Source organism: Strongylocentrotus purpuratus, unplaced genomic scaffold (genome assembly GCF_000002235.5).
Source record: "Strongylocentrotus purpuratus isolate Spur 01 unplaced genomic scaffold, Spur_5.0 spur5_contig_866, whole genome shotgun sequence".
Lineage (NCBI taxonomy): Eukaryota > Metazoa > Echinodermata > Echinoidea > Camarodonta > Strongylocentrotidae > Strongylocentrotus > Strongylocentrotus purpuratus.
In genome coordinates, this window is record NW_022145575.1 from 1,955,669 (window position 1) to 1,978,477 (window position 22,809).

General features: G+C 38.0%; 1 protein-coding gene across 3 annotated transcripts in view; it reads left to right on the top strand.

Moving 5' to 3' along the window:
• LOC580534 (partitioning defective 3 homolog) overlaps positions 1–22,809 on the top strand; it is a 73,887-nt gene that overhangs the window by 37,544 nt on the left and 13,534 nt on the right. For 2 of the 3 annotated variants that reach the window (XM_030974449.1, XM_030974461.1), the window contains exons 4-13: positions 1,212–1,464; positions 3,828–3,946; positions 15,317–15,487; positions 16,268–16,401; positions 17,107–17,232; positions 17,951–18,249; positions 18,551–18,690; positions 19,984–20,118; positions 20,787–20,996; positions 21,798–22,435. In XM_030974449.1, coding sequence (XP_030830309.1) covers positions 1,212–1,464; positions 3,828–3,946; positions 15,317–15,487; positions 16,268–16,401; positions 17,107–17,232; positions 17,951–18,249; positions 18,551–18,690; positions 19,984–20,118; positions 20,787–20,996; positions 21,798–22,435 — 2,225 coding nt within the window. The remainder of the gene's footprint in view (positions 1–1,211; positions 1,465–3,827; positions 3,947–15,316; positions 15,488–16,267; positions 16,402–17,106; positions 17,233–17,950; positions 18,250–18,550; positions 18,691–19,983; positions 20,119–20,786; positions 20,997–21,797; positions 22,436–22,809) is intronic. The other variant, XM_030974455.1, reaches the window with a different exon arrangement.

The window sequence follows — 22,809 nt, forward strand, 5'->3', positions numbered from 1 at the left end:
TTTTTATCTGCATTGTACATGTATGCAAGTGTGAACAGGTTCATTTTTATCTGCATTGTACATGTATGCAAGTGTGAACAGGTTCATTTGTATCTGCATTGTAAATTGTATGCAAGTATGAACAGCCCTGATCAACCTACTTGATAAGGTTATTATTTGGAGAGGCAATGAATAGAGAGCGATTCCAGAAATAGCTCAGAGCGTCTTTCAACTCGGCAGTAATTTACTGTGTCATCGCGTCATTCTCCTGCAGCCCGCTAGCCTAGAAATAGGAACATGTTGACATTATTTCAATTTATTTGGCAAATAGGAGGTAGAGGTTACACACAGGCCTCGATATAGATTAAGATATCACTTCTCAAGACTTATTTGTACACCACCTTTACACATTTCCAGATAATTTGATTTGTATTTTTGTATTCATTTTTATTCAAGGCAGTTTGTTTGCTTACATATTTCTGTAAGTGATGCTCTTATTGCATACCGGTAGATTGGTCCAAATTTGTTTTCTTTTGTTCAATTTGTTGGTTGTTTTTTGTGGTCATTTTCATTACAAAGCAGAGAGACAACATATCCTCAAGCTTATATATAGCAGACAGTTTACAAACACTGTTCGTACAGTCTGAAATTAGTTTGACATTTGAGTGTCTTCTGTATTGCTGTGTAAGGGTATGCCACAATGCCCCATATATTTAAAAACATATTTGTAATACAAACTAATGGTCAGTGTTGACATTGCAAATTAACTCCAAAACAATGAGCATTAAGCAGTAATGGTTCAACTGTCCATGTACAGTACAGTGAAACCTGTCTATAAAGACCACCCAAGGGAGACAAGAAAAGTGGTCTTTGTAGATAGGTGGTCTTTAGGTACCGTTTCCTATAGTACATGTTTCAATGAGAAACAATTTTCAAGGAAAACAAAAAATTGTGGTCTTTGTAGACAGTTGGTCACTAAAGCAGGATTTACTGTATTTTGAAGAAATATTTAGAGTCGCGTTTTTCTTGGAGATTAGACCTGTCACTGTCTGATCCTTCGTTAACCAGGCCCCCCTCCCCTAGACTAAACAAATTATTATATGTATATTAATCCTGAATTTGTTGATGAGATTATCAACAGTCCTTTTCAGGCCTCCCAAATCCCTCTCTCACATGGTGCAACAGTAAGCCTAGTGTATAATATAAGTTCTTTTTTTTTTCTTTCTTTGCAGCTTACAGCTCATTTTGAGGAGCAGGATCCTAACAGAGCCCATGTCGTCAGCAACCATCTACTGGGCGATGGTACCAGTACCTGCGCCAGCTCTGTAGGCACCGCCAGCCCCATCAACTTCTCTGATATGAACCACGTCAACAACAGCAACAACAAGACCCACCACATGCACCACAGCCACCACAGCCCTCACATGAATGGCACATTGGAGGAGGACAATGAGATGGATGTCGTGGTAACGGGGGAGGAGTCAAGTAAGTTTATAAGGCTGTTGTATCGTCTCCATGGAGACAGAAAGCATTTAATACTTTAACAACAAAAAGGGAGTGACCTTCTGGCTCTGAACAGAGCCATCTGTATACAGAGTTTGGCCAACTTGGTTTCACTTGATCACAACATGGCGTATATTCTTGTGTCTTGTGCTTGCCCAACAAAGCAGTAGTCGCCATACTGTGTCCAACTCGAACTGGGTTGGCCAAACTCTGTGTATAGATGCCTCTGGCTCTGAACAGATTGTACAATGTAAAACTAAAAACTATCAAGTACATGGAGCTGTTGAAGGAATATTGTGAGTGGTCTACATTAATTCACCAAAGGTTTTACACCCCGGTCATACCAACGAGAGTGACATAATTACAGGTTGACTGATGAAGGATCCAAGATATATTTCATACCTGAAAATGTGATGGGTGCGGTGGTAAGAGGGAAGAAGTCAGGTAATTTACAAGGCCGTTATATATTAGGGAATTCTCTTTAATTCAAATACATGTCTAGATATGATATACAAAGGCGTACTGTTCCAAATATTGGGCCCATTATAAACGATGTAGTTCTTAGCTACAAGTTTAATAGTGGAAACATGTATGTGAATCTATCAAGAGTCAGAGACATGCATACCTGTAGGTTTTCTCACGTCAGACTTGATTATAGGGCCCAAGTACGATGCAATAAAGCCAGGTAGATTTGACAAGCATTACCTGGGCTTACATTACCTTTCATGGAGAAGCGTGCAGCTATCCCGTACATTAAGAAATACTATAGCCACGTTGGTCAGGTGCTGGGAGCCAGGTAAAGCTTGCAACCTGTGAACTTCATCCCTTCCATCTTTCATGTGGTAGCCATTGACTCTAAAGGGAGCCAAGTGGTAAACTTTACAGGTACATGTACTATAGCCCAGATCTGTTCTTAAAGGCCCACTGCACTACTTGTAGCTACTTGCGCCCTCTATATAACAAACAATGCCTAATTTTTGATACTCTTATTTAAAAAGAAGAGAAAGAAAGAAATTAATATTAAAAAGAAAGGCGTTGGTGATCATAGTCAGGTCTTGACTGATTGCCATTATAACAAAAAACAACAACAACGGTGACCATTGGTCCCCCATGGTCCTCTTTTTCTTATGTTAACTGAGAGCTGAGTCGATGAGATAACCACCTGTCCAGTGACCTTGCAGGGCGCTCTAATCCCTCCTGTGAACTACGGCAGATAAGCTTTAAAAGTTGAAATTTTTCTTTATTTCATATGTTTCTGGCCCAAAGTGATTCATTTCAGTTCAATTTTATTCTTTCCCCAATTCAATAAAAATGACCATATGAACATTCATAACAACCTATAGTCATACCTATGCAGTACAGGTGTGAAGAAATTCAACAACAATAACAGGTATAGTACAAAATTATAACAGATAGAAATTACATAAAACATATCAAAATGTGAAGGAACAAACAAAGGCCAAATTAAGCCTATCACAGGCTTGTCCCTGGACATATATAAAACATAATGATAAACTATGCATTTTTAGAATAAAAGTAACAAAAGCACTTTGGAACTAAAGTAAATTAGAGTAGCTCCTCTTTTGTGGTATAACTGTGTGGGAATTTTTATTGGGAAAAAAATAGAAATGATCAGAAGGGGATATACATGTTGATATACCTCAATAGATACAGTACATCCATATATTTTCTTTCTTTGTGCTCTTGGTCGTACTTCTATGCAAAATACATTCATGTACGGCCTATATATAGGCCTACGCGTTGGTTGTAAAACGAGCATTGGGAGTCACTAGTTTCATATTACCAAAAGAATCAATTGAACAACCCACTTTGAGCTATTGATATGTTAAAAATTATTCAGGAGTCTAAACCAGGATATGAGTTCTACAATATTTATACGCTTGTTCCTTTTGGTATTTTGGCAGATTATGTGATTCATAAACTGATCTCAAATTTCCCCAGAAAAAGAAAAAAAAGTATACAGCATTAGGCAGCTTCAATCATAATTGGAAACCTCACTTTTTTAAATCTGATAATCACCCTTTCAATTCTGGTAATCACCATTTTTATGGCAGTTTGTAATTTGAATTGTATCATGCTTGTGTCTATTTGTGTCAACTAGATGTTTTTTTTTTTACATTGATGACCTAACCACTCTTTGTAATTTCCTCTGTGTTGTTTTACACGTTACTCTTTAAAAAAATAACCTTTGTATGAAATATTTTATTTTAGGCTAAATATGATTTCTTCTTTGATTTGCCTCATGAAATTGGTGTACCGGTATAATTCAATTTCAATATTTATTCATAACAAATGTTTTCTCTTTCTCTTTTTGTTATTTGCAGATTCCAAGTTGTTAGTGAGGAGAGGGAGTGATCCTGTCATCACTAGCATGTTAACTAAATCAGATGTGAACGGTGAAAACACAGTCATGGACAAGAATGCCAATACTTTGCCTGCAAAGGTAAGTCCTATTTAACCCTTGTTTAACATGCGACTGTGTTAAAGGCCTAAAAAGAAATAAACAACGCAGCAAAATAAAAGCGAACTTTAATAGCGAAGAGTGCTTCACACTTCTTTTTATTATTACTGTATCAGGACAAAATAACCCCAGAAAATTACCCCCCCCCCCAGGACAATCACCTTACCCCCTCGGACAGTTACCCCCCACCACAAAAGTTACTCCCTAGGAGAATTACCCCCCATACCTGAAAATTACCCTCAAGACAATTACCCCCCCCCCCTATTTTTAAACGTCACCATCCAAAAAAACATGACTCAGCTTCGAACCAGGATCCATTTGAGCCAGTTTGTAGGCGAAGAACAGAAAGCTGACCAAATGAACATATTGCTAGACCAACTCACATCTCCAGTTAATTGAGTCATGTCTGTAGGATGCTGCAGGTGTTCTCCTAGCGCAATGTCATGATTATGCATGAGCAAATAGGCAATTTGGGCCAAATGAAAATTTTGTGTGAGTGGGAATTCATCTTTACAGACTATTCTACATGTATGTAGATTAAGCAATCTCTCAGGATTAAAAATTCCTATTTATAACTTCTACCAATTGTTCTGGATCTTAACTATTGGTAATATGTATGCATATTCATGATTATGTAAATGTATGCGCATGGGCATTCATTAAGTTGGTGAATGGGAGATCCAATAAACCACCACAATCATGGGTAAAACTTGATGGTTTCTGTAAATATATTGCTATTTTGGGTAATTGTGTGTTGTGTGAGATGCAAGAGGGTGAATAACTGAATATTGAACCCTCTCATTGAAATACAATGGACATGATTCTCCAATAATATTGAGGTGTATTGGCAATGCACTTGAAACCGTACACAATTTTCTATGCATCATAGATATACAACATTACAGCTTGGTTTGGACTTGAGAAATTAATATTATAAATTACAACCTGCTAACAATCAACAGCAGTTGATTTAAGAAATCTCTTGTGGCCTGAGGCATTGATAAATTACATTTTAATATCTCTTAATAACCTGTGAGGCAACTGTGGAAGTGACCTCTTTGCGTGAGTGTCAATACAGTGTGCCGTGTTGTATGCTAGTGTAATCGCTTTGTTTTACTAAGGGGGGGGGGGGGCGCGCATTTTTAACTAAGTTGAAACTGATGGAATATTTTTTCTCCACCATGTTTTGTGGATAATCCTCAGAAACAATTTTGTTTCCACTTTTTGACTTTTACAAGTAAGTTTTCTGGAATATACATGAATGGGACTACTACCAATTCAGTTTGATTGCATCTCTGTATTTCAGTATACACACAGTGCAGCTGTAATGATCAATGGAGAGTGGTATACAGTAAAAACTGCTGTAATGGTCAGTGTTTCACATAACATAATACTAAACTAAAAAACTAATTGTTCATAGAAACAACTTGCCACTTACCTATAAAGACTGCCTTTTTTGTCTTCCTCGAACATTCTTAATGTAGGGGCCTACAGCAGGTATCGCTGTAAATTGTAATTGGAACTTTAGTGTAGCTCATTTGAGAATGCAGGTTGCCATTTATTTTTAGGGAGCTTCCCAGGTCGAGATTGAGGGATCAAGGGAGAGAGAGAGAGAGAGAGAGAGAGAGAATTTGAAATGGGTACTGTGATGAACATATAACAACAGTACCTTGCTTTAATAGTGTGTACTCACCCTGTAGTACATGCTGTAATAGAATTTGATGAGCATGGACCCAGGCAAATAGGTTAAGACTGCAATAGTACTAGCTTGCTTTCCATTCATTTGCTTATTACTCAACCAAAAATCATTTTGCACATACTGGTACATGAATTACATAGGTCAATTTGTTGTCATGAACACTTAGAGTTAGGTATGTCCCGTTCTGTGAGAATGTATTTTCCATCGTTACCAAATATCCAAACTACATTGTAGCCCGAACTGTAGTTATTTTTTTCTAGGCAATGTGAATGGACATGCTGAAAGACTGTAGAGGTGTTGCGGACCTAGCAGGTTTAGTGCAATGGAAGCACGTGCATCAGTTTATCCTCACTCCTTCCCTTGCCCCTCAGGAATTTAGATAGACAGGTGGGAATGAGGGGTGTGATGATATCTGACTCGTCTTCATTCAAGGCACTTACATTTATTTCTCCAACTGATTGTCATCAGGGTTTGACAATTCAGTAGATACAGGTGGCAGCCCTGTACACAAGTTTATACAAATACATTTAGCAAATACAGTCAAACCTGCTTTAGTGACCACCTGTCTACAAAGACCACCTGCCTACAAAGGCCACATTTGTTGTTTCCCTTGAAAATGGTTTCTCATTGAATCATGTACTAAAGGAACCTGTTTACAAAGACCGCCTGTCTACAAAGGCCACTTTTTGTGTTCCCCTTGGGTGGTTGCTATATATGAAGACAGGTTTGACTGTACAAGTTATTTATACCATATCTTCATGGTTTCATCCAATATTTTAGCATATTTAATCATTCTAGGAGACAATGGAGAGCATTGGTATGTGAATTCATGATCCCTGCCACTCAGTAGTGAGAATGGGAGAAGAACAAATTAATTATTTGACAAGTTTATTGCCCAATTAGCAGACAAGATATCTAGGATAATAAAACATGTACTTTGAATGCCAATTAATATTATTTTCCTAACTGCAAAGTACACTATAAAAGAGTAGGGACTTTCATTTTTTCATTAAAGATAAACTTGAGTTCTGGTAATGCGATTGCATTGTGAAAGAAAAGGTGTGGAATGGATCAGAAAAGTTGATCATATAGCATGTAAGTAATGGTGTGTAATGCAAGGTTCTGGAGTCATCAAAATCATCATAAATTTGGCAGAATCTTGGTAAAGTAACAATCACAAAGATGTATATGGGACAACACACACGGTGTCGGGGCTAGTACTACCCTGATTTCCTTATCTTTCTATGCTCATTACTCAGCCAGTATACATTTTCTTCCAAAATTGTTTGGCACATGACATTTATATGTAATCTTGAACATTCAGTGTAAGTTTCGTTAGATTCTGTGAGAATTAATTTTCTATTTTTTTACCAGAACTCAAGTTTATCTTTAAAGTCATGGTACTGAGTTGCAAATGAAACTTTTCAAATCAATTATCACCACATCAAAATATGAATGATTCACGATAAAATGAAAAATGAAAATGAAATGTTGGATAATAAATTCTATAATGTCTTATATATTTCCTAAAAGACCATCGATCGCACAAATTTCATGTAGGTTTTCATTTAATTCTAATTATTCAAAATAATTGTTCACTTTGATTGCACCAACAAGGCTTTTTCTTGGAACTCGTTTCACTTGTATACATGTGAGTGTGGTCAATTTTTATGGGGGCGAAATGGTCCAAAAATAGCGTTACTTTCTTTGTATCTACACCTCCGCTTATCAACGTTCAATAACTAAAATAGCGTTATTTTCTTTGTATCTACACTGCCGCTTATTGATGTTCAATTGGCTGTGAAACCACCAACGAATGACATTGGGAAACTATTGTCAATAATGTAGGCGAAGAATGTTAGAAATGCCACAATGAGTTTTTGGTGAATGCTTATTTAAATCAGATCATCCTTGCGGTAATGTTGTATCAAAAGTTGAGCACTTTTATGTGAATGTACTGAACCACATACGGGTAGTTGCGTGAATGAGCTGTGGAAGCCTAGAAGGTAGAGACGATTACATTTTCATGAATTGTCGCATTAAAGTGATCAATTCATAATATTTTGAACCCTCTCCTCTCCTGCATACTTGTAATTTATTATTTCGATGTGATTTTTATTTCTATCAATCACTCAGTCTACCGCATGCAGAAGAAAAAATTTTGATCCAATTTTCATTTCTATAGATATAATGAATAAATCTCTATGTGTTTATCGTGCGGAATAGGATGTTCTGAATTTCTGATACAATTTTCATTTCGATTAATAATTACTCAATTTTTACAATGAGCCTGCATGACCCAAGAAAATGAGCAAAATTCTATTTCTGTAAATCAATCTAGGAAAAGCTCTTCAAGCAATTCGTCCTTGTTTTCACGAAGTGACAGTAGTGAGGAAAATCGTAACGCAAAGTGAATGCAATTTTTTTCACTACCGTCACTTCGTGAAAACTGCGACGAATTTACACAATGATACAATTTCATTGTCAAATATAAGTTGGCAATTCAACCATTTATCAAGGAATTTCTAAAAACCAAGAGGTTTCTCTTTTCCTTGAATGTGAATGTATTTAAAAAAAGAAATGTTGAGATCTATTGTTTATTTTAAGATAGATAGTTTAAGATTGGAACTTCATGGATGCCTGAAATTAGGGTCCAACTCAGGCAAATTGAATCTAAAGCAATCCCAAAACTTCAGAATCTGTTTCTTTGGCATAAAACCGCAAATCGTGTGTACTACTTCTATTAAAAATCAACCTTACCAATATCTTGAATGCCTTTGTGTTGAGCTTAAAATTGGCTGAAGCTGTAGGGGAGATGAATTGAAGACCATGTTAATGTCTGATTAAACGGCTATTGATGAGAATATTAATCAGCAAGTGAGTATTTTTTAAGTGGATAGGCATGTGCTTAGCTGAAGGTCATTGTCATTAGTAAGTGACTTGCTAGTCTTTAAGGAAGGGTAAGAAGAGTGGAAGTGATGTGGTGGAGCTCAAAGTTACATGTACTGATGTAGCTGTTGCACAGGTGCTGCAGACTATCTGAAATCCTTCCTTCGCCTTGTAATCATTATCCATAATATTATCATCATTTTTGTGTGTGCAATTCACTAAAGTGACTACAAAAATTTGAATTTGCGTACCTAGGTGTATTAAGAAAAGTTAAATATGTGAACCTAATGTACAATGTAAACAATCATTTACATTACAAAAATAAAATAAGTGAGAGCCCTTTGTACACTTTGAGATGAGGTTCACTATTCTCCCGGTCTCCTCAACTTAAAGATAAACTTGAGTTCTGGTAATGCGATTGCATTGTGAAAGAAAAGGTGTGGAATGGATCAGAAAAGTTGATCATATAGCATGTAAGTACAGTGTAATGGTGTGTAATGCAAGGTTCTAGAGTCATTAAAATCATCATAAATTTTGCAGAGTCTTGGTAAAGTAACAATCACTTACACAGATAGATGTATATGGGACAACATACATGGTGTCGGGGCTAGTACTACCCTGATTTCCTTATCATTCTATGCTCATTACTCAGCCAGTATACATTTTCTTCCAAAATTGTTTGGCACATGACATTTATTTGTAATCTTGAACATTCAGTGTAAGTTTCGTTAGATTCTGTGAGAATTCATTTTCTTTTTTTTACCAGAACTCAAGTTTATCTTTAAATATTGATAGTACACTGTACAGTCAAACCTGTCTATAGCTACCTCCTAAGGGAAACACAAAACATGGCCTTTGTAGACAGGTTCCTTTAGTACATGTTTCAATGAGAAATCATTTTCAAGGGAAACACAAATGTGGTCTTTGTGGACAGGTTGTCACTAAAGCAGGTTTGACTGTAGTATTATGGACTCCTAATGATGAGAGACTGGGATGGGAAGACTAGGAGGGGGAGACTAGCTATCTACGCTTCTTTGACTAGTCTTCATGTGGCTAATAATAGTATAATGAAGTGTCATCGCTTCCAATTAAAGCTCTCAGGAGATAGCTTCCGAAGGTCCCTCGGAGCGTTTTAAGATAACCTTCGTTCCAGACAAGTCCTATCGTCTGCTATTAAACATCTACTGTACGTATTGAGTATCTTGATATTGAACATGATGATGAGTGAGACTGTAGTGTAGAATATTCCGTCTCCTACCCCTTTCATATTTTATTTCATTTTCATTTCATTTATTTATTTCTGTGTCAAGATAAAAACAGAATTATGCAATCTTCAATACAAACATATAAGTGGGAGGACCATAATTATTCAATTTGTTTGATAGCCGAAAACTAAGAGAAACAGAAAACTTACATGTAGGAACAGAATGTTGAAAGTTTGTAATCAATCGGACCAATATTAAGAAAATTATGAGTGTTTGAAAGATGAGATCACTAAATTTATTAGAATCGCAAATGGTCACTGGATTGTGACGTATTCACTGAGAACTCTCTGTTTGTCATGTACGCACAGTATCATAAATTTAGAAAAGGAGGCATGTATGAATTTGTGACCTTGTGCACAAACCATGGAAACCAATGCGTAGGCCTACATGAATATGATGTGATGTAGTATTTCTGCATCCAAGAATGAAGGTGCTACATCATGTTTCTTTCATGCAGTTCAAGTCAAAAGTGGGCAATGCAGAATCAACTATTACTATGAGATATTGCCAGCCCCTTCACTCAAATACTTTGGATTTATTTTTTAGTCTGTCTTCCCGCAGATTACTGGTAATACCTTGAGGGATTAGCAACTTCATAAATAAAAAAGAAAAAATAGTTTATTTGTTACCATCACAGATACCCTACATATATATTTAATTTCATTAATTTTGATAGCTTGAGTGAAGCTGAACTATCTCTTTAAATGGGGAAGAGCTAACTCACTCAGTCCGCTGGCAAACCGTGCTACGCTTGACGAGACACAAATTCATTGCATGGACTGTAGTCTGTGCAGCTAATTGGGACATAAACACAAATACCTTAATTACTTGACCCAAGCGTAAATCAGCCCACTAATACTATTGATGTTGTCATGAATGGTCACAGTACTGGGCCTGTATAGCTGTAGTCAAACGTTCAATCCTACACATAGCTTGTTGACACACTATATTTATAGCTGTAAAGGGTTTGTGCTTGAAAACTACGTCAGAGATAGGTGGTGTTCAAAATTGAACATGACAGTGAAGGGGAGGATTTCCAGCTGCAATGAAGGGAAAGGTTATCCAATGTACGTTACGTGTACATTAAATTATGATATATGTGAATTACATTTGTGTTTTTATGGGGAGGGGCTGATTGTTGTACCATTGAGGTGAAAGGAGGAGGAGGGTGAGAGGTCAGGGTGATAGGGAAAGAGGTCAAGTGCAAAAAAAGGATTAAGGGAGGGTGGGGTGAGATGGGGAGGGGGGGGGGGTGGATGTTGGAAAAGTTGAGAGGAATATGGTTGAAACATGTAGGGTGAAACATGATAGATTAGGTTCTGGAATTATGGATTTATTTATTGTTTTGTCTGAATTTCAACATTGATGTATTTTAGTTACAAATCAGATAAAATGGTGCGTAAATATGCTTGATATCAATAAAGAAGATGGAAATTTGAGAGGAATGTGGTAGAAACTTGTAGGGTGAAATATGATAGATTAGGTTCTGGAATATGCTACATGTACCGGTATGTATATTTGGTATTAGGGATTTATTTATTGTTTTGTCTGAATTTCAATATTAATGTAATTCAGTTACAAATCAGATAAAATGGTGCGTAAATATGCTTGACAACAATAAAGTAGGGTGTAGCAACATTACTCTACTGGAATGAAGTCATATGCTGGGACTATTTTAATAAATATACATGTACATGTATATTTGCTTTTATAAATAAAATATTGTAAAATTAGACGTAATGGTATTGGAACACTATGAGCTGCAATGGAAAACAACCTGCATATATATATATATATATATATATACAAGAAGGCATATAATGTTGAAAAATATAACACATACTGTAAGCAATATGTTCCTAAATACGAATGCCAGATAACTATGACGATTCATAAAGAGCAATCTGAAGGTGCACATCATTCAGAATCATATTGGCATGCATAGATGCACATAATGCATATAGACACTGACTGAGCAGACATTGAAATCTTCATCATCATGGAGCAATATTGTGTGCCTAGTGGTAGGTAATTTGTGCATGAAGTGTATGACAACATTCGGCAGTGGTCGGATCGTGTTGATGGGTGCGAATCGCCCCAGCAGCAGTCGAGAAGGGCAATTTGCAGAGCTAGCTTCATATGATGATGACTTCAATTATGTGGTTATGGGCAGTGTTTTTATTGATGAAAATTGCTTTAAAGGGGCATATCACACTGGCTGCACTCACCAGTAATTTATGGTCTAGTGGAGAAGGCTGTAGATCAATTGGTCCACGGTTCAAGTCCCTGCCTTAGCTCCAAATGTAACATCTTTTTTGTTGTTGCAAGATCTATCAGTAGAATCCTTTCAGGTTTCATTTCTCAGAGGTGCGATGGTATAGTCTCTGGGCTGTGGATCAAATGGTTCATGGATCAAGTCCCTGCCTTAGCTCCAAATGTAACATATATTTTGTTGTTGCAAGATCTATCAGAAGAATCCTTTCAGGTTTCATTTCTCAGAGGTGCGATGGTATAGTCTCTGGGCTGTGGATCAAATGGTTCATGGATCAAATCCCTGCCTTAGCTCCAAATGTAACATCTTTCTGTTGTTGCAAGATCTATCAGAAGAAACCTTTAAGGTTTCATTTCTCAGACGTCCCATGGTCTAGTGGTGAAGTCTGAATAGGTCTGTGGATCAAATGATTCATGGTTCAAGTCCCTGACTCAATAGCTCCAAATGTAACATCTTTTTGTTGGTGCAAGATCTATCAGTAGAATCCTTTTAGGTTTCATTTCTCAGAGGTCCCATGGTCTAGTGGTGACGTCTCAGGGCTGTGGATCAAATGGTTCACGGTTCAAGTCCCTGACTCAATAGCTCCAAATGTTACATCTTTTTTGTTGTGCAAGATCTATCAGAAGAATCCTTTTAGGTATCATCTCTCAGAGGTGCCATGGTCTAGTGGTGAAGTTTCAGGTCTGTGGAACAAATGGTTCATGGTTCAAGTCCCTGCCTTAACTCAAAATGTAACATATTGTTTGCAAGATCTATCAAAAGAATCCTTGTAATTTTCATTGGTCATTGCTACATGTACTTCAAATATTCTCCCATGTAGGAATTTAAAAAAAGAGCGAGGAAGCTCACCAATTAGTACTTCATTTTATTTAACAAGGACTCAACCTGTTTTTCTCTTTGATGACGTGAAGACTTTAACGGCATATATTTATTTAGAAGCTACATGTACATGTATATGGTACGAACAGCCAATTTCTAATACATGGGGAAAGCCAGACTGTAGCATCTTCTTAATAACAATAGCAAGCCTAAACATATATAGAGTATGTTTATATGTCGGTAGATTGGGCAGAAATTCTTGAGTAATATGTTTTAGATGATTGTTGTTGAACACCACATTGCAAAGCTCAGTTTGATTAAATCCTTGGCCATACATGCAGCTGCATCTTGGACATTCGATGCTGCATGACGGTCAGGGTACGATGAGCCGATGTATGCGCAGTTCAGTGATCGATGACCATCCTCATCGGGTCATCCTTTCCGGTCTGGCCACGTTACATGACCTTTCGTGAAGCAAAAGCGGAAGATCATGTGAAGATGCATGTTAAGGACGTAGATTTGAAGTTGTGTTTTCACGAAGTGTCAGGTATATTGGACCAGACCATTTGTAGATGAGAGGTGTTTATTTCAAAAACATTATCTGTGATGTTTCGTGAATGAAGGGGCTTGTTTTCTCAAAAGATTTGGTAAGGCGACCACTTGACCAGATGCGATGGCCCGATGATTCAAAGTATTAAAGCCCTTTGAAATGCTTTAAAATGCTAGATCTCATCATTCTTATGAGTCACAGTGTGACTGTCCCTTTAAAACATCAAGTCCAGCACTGCACAGCTCTGCAAAGTTTCCTTTTAAAGTATTTGACCTGGCTTTAATCTCGTAGCTCTGTGACTTTCCCTTTAAAAACACAGGACTTCTTGTAGCTCTATGACCATTGCTGTCTAAAAGCATAAGGCCCAGACACAGTGCACAGCTCTGCGTCTGTGCTTATCATCAGGCACGGCCACAGCGCAAACAAGCAGCTCTGTCACTGCCCCTTTAAAGGTAAAGACCAGTATTGGAAACGCCCCAATTTCAAAAAATGAAATGGAAGCTCTTATTACCAATCATGTGAAAGAGTATGTTTTGACTAATGCATGATGATGAAAAATTTGCCAGGAAACCGCCTACTAATTGATATATTTGGTAAATTAGTTTATCTATTGGTGTGTGAGAGATAAACGCATGTGTCGCGCATGTGTGTGTAGTCCCATATACATCTTTCTGTGTACAGTGCTTGTAACGATCATTTTGATGATTCCAGAACCTTGCAATACACACCAATAGTTATATGCTAGATGATCAACCTTTTCTGATCGATTCCACGACGTTTCTTTCACAATGCAATCGCATGACCATAACTGGTCTTTATCTTTAACATCAAGCTGTGACAACCATGATGAGTCGCATGCACAGTTCAGCGGTCTGTGACCATCCCTTTAAAATGCCTGGGCCCAGCCGCCGCCCGCATCTCTTGGCTCTGTGACTATTAAAGCTGTCTTCCATTGAGATAATGAGATGAGATAAGCCTTGAAATATTAATTTCTAAACTAACTCCAGGCTAGAGCATGTACTTTGGCTGATTGTTTGTTTGCTAGCTGGTTCGTGAGGGAGGGGGGAAAGGGAGATGCGATCGTGTTAAAGTAGCTGGAGCAGGGGAAAGGGAAGGACATTAAAATCGTGAGAATTTCTCAAAATAACAACAGAAAAATTGTAGGGAAATTGATATAGAAAAGGAAAGGTATCAAGAATATTGGGTGTATATTGTTTACATAACAAACATGATATAAAAAAAGATTATTTATGATATTCATCTTCATGGCACATCCTCGAACCTTCTCTACACCATGCATCTACATGAATATTGAAATCACTTTAATCTTGTGAATAACGCATACATCATATTAGAAAATGCTTTAAGCACTTTATAATATAGAGGAATTTTTTTCTCTTAACAGCCTCCTTAAAAAAAAGGAAGGAATGAAATATATTCCATTTTAGGTAAATACCCTCATGTCTTTGCAAGTGATACTGAGAGTATGATTGTTTTTGTATGGATGACAAAGGAAGCCGGATACTCGATGGGATACATTTTACAACTGAAAAATCTATATCCCCCCTCCCCACATGTACTGTACATATGAAGCCAATAAATTTCCAACTTTAATGTTTTATCATTAGAGTTTGGTTTTTTAATGTGGTTGTCTACTTGTCCAAAAGTGGGCTCGGAAACAATTTGTCACATCTATTTTTTTTACTGATTCTTTGATACCTGCTTAGAATGAGCAGTTGAATATATTATAAGGGCTAAATTTCAGAAATGTACATCAAAGTGAGAACAAGCCTCGATACTGTATAAAGTAGCAATGAATTATTCTCATATATTTTTCTGGATTCTTTTTTTTTTACAGACGTCTTCTAGCGACAAGCCACGGTCTCGTCGGGGAAGTCGCGATGAGCTGCTCAATAGTGCCTTCTCACGTTTTGGTCGTGACTCCGCTGGATCTGCCCGTCAGTCGCTCTCCAGCGCTCATCCAAGCATGAACAAGTGGACCGATGCGCAGCAGAAGGCGGAGAGTCAAGTGAGTAGTCTTAAAGCCCCATCACACTAGTTTGGCCAGGAGGGATTAGATCTCCCTCCATGGTCACTGACAGGTGGTTATCTCATCAAATCAGCTGTCAATTAACATAAGAAAAAGAGGATCATGGGGACCAATGGTCACCGATTTGGCATTGCTTGCTTTATAGAGGGCGCAAGTAGCTATAAATAGTGCAGTGGGGCTTTAAAAGGGAAATCCTATCTTGGTGGCAAACTTCTCTATTATTAAAAAATGAAAGCAGAAAAATCAAAGAAGCTGACTGTGGAAAGTTTGAATGAAACTGGCCCAAATATAAGAAAGTTGTGAATTTTTGCAAGTTTTAATCACTCTACGTATGGCACTTTAAATTGTCTGAATATGTAATGTCATTGTGAGAAGTGCCAGACTACTTTCCCTTACAGTATGTTGTACACACAAAATGATTAAAACCTTTTTTTTTTACTTCAAAATGTTAGATTCATGTGGGTCTTTTCTTTTTAGAGGACCTACAATAATATGCTATCCAGAAGGCACTAACAAGAATAATAGAAATTTATTTTTGTACTCGACAGGAGAGTTGTCCCATGACTGCGTCACAATCCACTGACCAATTTGAGATTCGCATGGATTTAGTGATCTCACATTTCAAATATTCACAATTCCCCCATCATTGGCCTGATTTATTTCAAACTTTTGTTACTCTATTTCTCTTAATTTTCTGCTTCCATACCACTAGTTATTTCAAGGGTGGCCCTTTAACGATTGTCATGTTTAATTTTGCAGGGAGGTTCCGAGAGAGGTCCCGATGTTATGATAGAAGGCGACCAAGATGCAGAGACAGACAGTATTGTACTTACAAATGATGGGACACCACTCGGTGTTCATATCATCAGCAAGATAGAGCAAGAAGATGGAAGGTAATCATAATATTATTAGTTGGTACATCTAAAGCATGTTATACCTGTACCCCAAAACATTTTCAAGGCATTTTGAATGATAGACATGTAGAAAGAGAAATTTACTACCACTGGAAAACGTGAGCATTATTTGTGTCGTTCTAATTGAAGATACTTGTAAATGTGTTAATATAAAGTTTGAAAAGGCTCTTTAATAATGAATATCAATAATATTGTATACTACTAGAAATCCTCTTGTTGCAATAAGCCCTAATTATCATTAATTTTTTATAAATATTTAATCTGCCAGAAGTACTCATATCTCAAACAGTCACCAATTGGCACAGCCCACATCACGGCAGCCATTGAATTAATCATTAAACTCTCTACCAACAGGCAAGGACTAATTTTCTCCATACAGTCAGTTTGGTATTAAAAAACCCTAGGGTAGTTCCTCGAAATGGTCACAAGTCTAACTCCTTAGGCATCCCATTGAAACATGTGTCATAGATCTAACACACTTTGCTGGGATGTCCATGAACTTAGACTTATGACGGTTTCGTGAAACTGGCCCCAGGTGACTACATTGTACAGATAAGTGGGAGTGATACAGTATATCACTTTATTCAATCACCATATTTTTCTGCACCTCTCTCAATATATAATTATCTTGGCATTTTGTCTCATATTTCTTTATATTTCTCTGTTTTCTTTTCTCCTCCCAAGTGCGTTTGGTATAGTGGTACACAGCATTGAGGCTGGTGGTAGGGCTGCCCGTGATGGTCGTCTCAGACCCGGTGATTACATTGTACAGATCAATGGCAGTGATATATCACTACACTCGTTCAATCGGTGAGTACAAATTGATTCATTCTAATCATAATCCTAAAGGGGAAGTCTACTGTGATATTAAGTTGGTTTTAATAAAAGTAGAAAAATGAGATAATCTAAATAGTGATAGTTTGAGCAATATCCGATTTTAAAAAAATGTTATGAATTTTTGAAGTTGTCATCAGTGAAACACAAATTGGCAGCACTGTGATGTATCTTGTGAGCTCCTCCCCAATTTGATTGAAAATTTTCTTAAAGGCAATTGGGAGGGGACCTCGCAAGATACGTCACAGAGTTGCCAATATGTGTATGATTGATCGCACCTGCAACATTTCATAACTTTCTTATTTTGTATCCGTTCTCGGAAATCCACGCTCAAGGTTTCTTTGACCCGTTCCTCTCATTGTTCTGCTTGTATTAAAAACAACTTAGTATTAGGTGTGACTTCCTCTTTAATCAAATACTTATACCTTCTCAGAATGAGCCAAGTTAATTTGAGACAATCTGGAAAAGGCCAAGGGGTGTTATTTATTAACCAATGACTCATTTGAATTTAGAATTGGTCTGACTATTCCTGGATATCTTAGAATTATTTTGACAAGTAACCCTGAGGTTATTCAAAAGCAGCAGTGTTAACACTTGTTTCATATTTCATATTTGAGAATCTTTCACATTGCTGTGACCGATGATATCAATATGGGCATCATATTTGAATTCATTATTGTCCAACTCTATACAGAGCACAAGAGATGCTGCGAGATGCGATGCGCAACCCCACTGTCAAGCTGACCCTACAACGAGACACGTTCTTCAGCTCGGAGGCTGCTGTTGGCGGCACAACACCGAGAGAAAACGGCCATCTTCACATCACCATTCCACCAAAGTCCCCAGATGGGAAAGTCCCTCCAGTCATCCCAGTGCGATCTCCTACCACGGCACTCTCATCCCCCACAGACCCTAAGAGCCCCAACGCCAAGCTTATAGCACCCATGAGCACCAGGAGAATCGGTCGCAAGCTTTATATTCAACTCATGAAAGGTAACAGAATTCACATGATATTTTTTGCTAGGAATATTAAAAACTTAATAGGCATTTTTTTCTTTTCTTTTTTTAGTTCTTGTTTTTCCCATTTTCCTCATCCTGTATGACACTCAGTATCTTTTGTTCTTCCCCTTTAGTTGAACTATGCTGTCTGTATACTCCTGAAACAAAAAAATAATACAAAAGATGATTATTGAATAAATACCATTATCTACAAGAAGCAGGATGAAGTTCACAGGCTTATATTTATTTGTGCTGTGTTGTTGATTCCATTTGACCATGATATTTGTTTCGCTAGGTCCTCAAGGGTTAGGCTTCAGTGTGACATCTCGGGACAACCCCACCGGTGGAAAGAACCCCATCTTCATCAAGAACATCCTGCCTAAAGGAGCTGCTATATGTGATGGCAGGCTCAAACCTGGAGACAGGGTGATGGAGGTAATAGAAAGATACATTTATTTGTCTTTATCATGATAATAGTACGTTCTTGTATAGCGCATAACACATCATGATATAAAGTCTCTATGCGCTTCCAAAGAGATTTGGAAATTAATACCCTAGCTTTAGCTCCGGCAGCCGTTATAAGCCCACATCGCATTTCAAGGAATGATCCTACCAGGTACCCATTTACCTCACCTGGGTTGAGTGTGGCAAATGAAGATTACTATCTTGCCAAAGGACATTAGTGCCACGGCGGAACTCCAATCGCGACACTCGGCCACGACACCAGGTTGAAGGAAAGTTGAATCCACAAATTTGTTTGTAGTGTTGCCGAGTGTGCTTAGAAATCTGATTTGTGTAAGTTTTGCCATTGTCACCGGCTGACCGCATACTTTGTTAAGTTTTGAGTAAGGTTCATGTAATCTTTAAAAAGAAATCTACTACTCTAGATGAAAGCAGAATAATCAGAGAAGTAGACAGGTGAAAGGTGTGAATTTATGGAAATTGTAATCACTTTACATGGGCTCTTCAAATTGGCTTAATCCGCAATGTCTCTGTAATGTAGCGGCAAACAACTTGTTCCAATACACAAAATATCAACAACAACAAATATACAAAAATTTATGACACAGGAGGGTCTTTCCTCTTTAGAGGACCTATAATAATATGCTATCTATAATATATTTTGAGTAGTAGGAGAAAAAACGAAAAACAGGAGAGTTATTTTGTGACGTTACACTGACCAAACTGCCAATTTGAGATTTGCATAGACTTAGTGATCTCAATTTTTTTTGAAACATTCATAACTTGTTAATATTGGTCTGATTTATTAAAATTCCCATTCTGTTTATCTTATTTATCTGCTTTCATACAAATGAAATTCTTGCAAGGGTTGGATTGCCCTTTAGGTATGCCCAGTCAAGATATAAAATTCTTGTTGTTAAAGTGCTCATTCCTGGGTATATAGAGGGCATCACACGTACGTACTCACATGAGCGTAATACCCGTTGGCTCTGTGTTATGTAGTGATCGCCAAGTTGCCTACTTCATGAAGGCCTTTTATACCTACGTATGAACATCTTTAACATGCATGAAAAAAGTTTTATTATACTGGGATGTGAATACATTTTTGAAACAAGAATCTAAAGTCATATTCTGAAATTCAATTCACTTTGTTCAGATTACATTTATAATGCAATATGTTGTGATAAAATCAAGCATTTGTTGTGATTTAGTGACTTTTTCTGTATTTAATTTATTAATTTCTGTTGTTTCAATATCTGCTTTCAGGTGAATGGTATCGAGATGACCGGTAAGAGCCAGAGTGAAGCAGTGTCCATCCTGCGTAGTGTGAAGCTAGGAGGTGTGGTCAACCTTGTAGTGTCCAGACAGGACTCACCGGTCAAGATGGTCCCAAGACAGCTGGTCAGTATATCCCTTTGGGTACAGCAAGGGCAAGCATTTTCAGTTACTGATAACTCTGAATTTTGAGCAGTTAAATATATTCATGCGTCTGTATGTAGTCGTGTGCCTCGTTTGTGCAGTAGGCAACTTGGCGATCACTACATAACACTGAGCCAATGGGTATTACGTTCCCGTGCGTACGTCCGTGTGCTGCCCTCTATATACTGACGCTTGAGCAACTTTAACACGAGTATGAAGAAGTGAAAAAATTGTTCTATTCAAATCCTTTGAGACATAATCATAAGAATTATAGTAATGAGAAAGAGGAGAAGGATTGAGGTTGATGATGAGATGATAAAGAAATACTATCTGTAACATTGACTTTTGCTATCCATACTGCCCTGCCTATATTGATGGGACAAAACAGAAGGATTTTAATACTTTCTTCTCAGTCGTTTTCTTTCTTTACCAATTTTAAATAGCTAAGTTTGTAAAAGTATACTGATGTTTATAGTTCTCAGTTCATGAAGTTCAATTTCACAAGAGCAGAAGCTGTCAAATTGGATACCTGTTTTCCATACAATCTTTTAAGTGGTCCGCAAACCAGATAACAGTTGAAGAAAAATCTAATCAACATGAAATGATGAGAATCCAATTTATATGAATATATCCCTGATTCGATCTTTAAGCAGCCTGAGGATACTGCTCCTGTGGAAGACCCGGTCACCTCTCCCCAGAACCGAGCAGTGATGACCTTTGACATTCCCCTGAATGACACAGGGTCAGCGGGGTTAGGGGTCAGCGTCAAGGGCAAGACCAGCGGAGCTACAGAGGATCATAGCAGTAAAGATCTAGGAATCTTCATCAAGTCTGTCATCCATGGTGGAGCAGCGTCTAAGGTACTCTCAACTTTCAAGTAGTCAGGTTTTCTCTCTGTTCTGTAATTTTCATTCCAAACTTTTCAAAACAGACTATAGGCAGGTTGTGGAAATACTGATGTGTTTTGGTAGAGCATAGAACAGTAACGTCCTTGCATGTTTTGGCAATCCAATTTTGCTTTCTTCATGAAGATATTGGAGATGAATAGAATTGTGAATCATCAACATCTGTATGAATTTTATCATTCTTTTTCAAAGAGGCATTTTTTGCATATACATGTAGGACCTAACACATTCAGATGTCAAAATAATAGATGTATGAAATTTAAGGAAATACATTACTTTAGAGCTTGTTAGCTATTTTCTAATACGCTTCTGTTTTCAAGATAATTGTCATGTCAACTATCCAATCCAGTCCAACCCAAAAGATATTTGATATAACGCCTTTTCCTTGCAGTTACAAAGCGCTGCACACACGCTCCACAATGTTTGGGCCACTTAAAAACAAAAGTTAGACTTCTCAGAGATCAGTCAAGTATAAAGTATATTTAGGCTGGTAATAAAGTAATTTCTTGCAGTCTTTGCAGAATACATGTAGATGTGACTGAAGTAGTTTCTTGAACTGGTCAACAGATGAGGCCGTCTGCACAGCAGTAGGTAGCTACATGTAGTTCCACAACTACAGTGCTTTTTTGCTGCAAAAGTTTCCTGTGTAAGACAATACACAAGATGTCCTGTTTGAGGAAGTGAAGTGATATGATGTATGTGCAGTGGCAGTGTCAAGATGTATTTGATATTAAACATGTTGTTGTTTGCTTGTAGGATTGTCGTCTACGCCCAAACGACCAACTTCTGTGCATCAACGATACCTCCCTGGCCAACATGTCTAACAGTGAAGCCATGGAGACGCTTCGCCTCGCGATGTCACACGAGAAGTCACCCCGCTCCACCATCTCCCTGGTGATCGCCCGGCGACTCGACCAGCAGGAACCCACCTTCCACACCAACAACCTCAACAAGGGTGCTACGAGTCCCGCGACGGATCGCAACGTGGACAGCGGCCTCTTGTCCCCACTCCCTCAGAAGGATGGCAACTTCGGGATGCCGAACAGCCTCTCAGACGGAGTCCTCAGCTCCCGGACCATGAACGGCGGCGGCATGCATCGTGGGAACGAGATCGTGGTGCAGGCGTCGGTGGAACCGCATCATGCGACGTCGCCGAGGCACCAGGGGGCCAAGGTCACCTATCCTGGCAGCGATGGAGAGCCTATCTACAGTAGAGGAGCAAGGAAGTCTTCGAGTGGACAGACGCTTCCGTCATCATCGGGTTCAGCGGAGACAGCGATGCAGGCTGATGCTAGCCCACCACCGATGCACCTGTCCATCCACAGCTCACCTTCCGCTAGGGCGCCCTCACCCCCTCAATGGCTCCTGGACTGGGAAAACGGTGCTAAAGATGGGTAAGTTCCAATTGCCGCTTGATTAAATATGACTTTGGGATGAAAGTTCTGTATTTCTCAAGTGTGTACCTTTAGAGCATTATTCAAGTTGGTTGGTTGGTTGGTTGAGATAAATACATTAAAACCTATGTTGCTTTCCATGCATGTGCTCCTCGACTCTGGAATGAGCTTCCACATTTCATTTGATTATCACCTTTGCTGGATGTCTTCTGAAAATGTCTCAAAACTCTCCTCTTTGACCATGATCAACAACTTTTTCGATAATTTTTATGTAAAGCGCTGTGAAACAAATTTGTAAGAGCGCTATATAAATGACTTTATTGTATGTTGAAAGACCACTCAGTAGAAACAAGAAAATTGTGTTATTAGGCAAG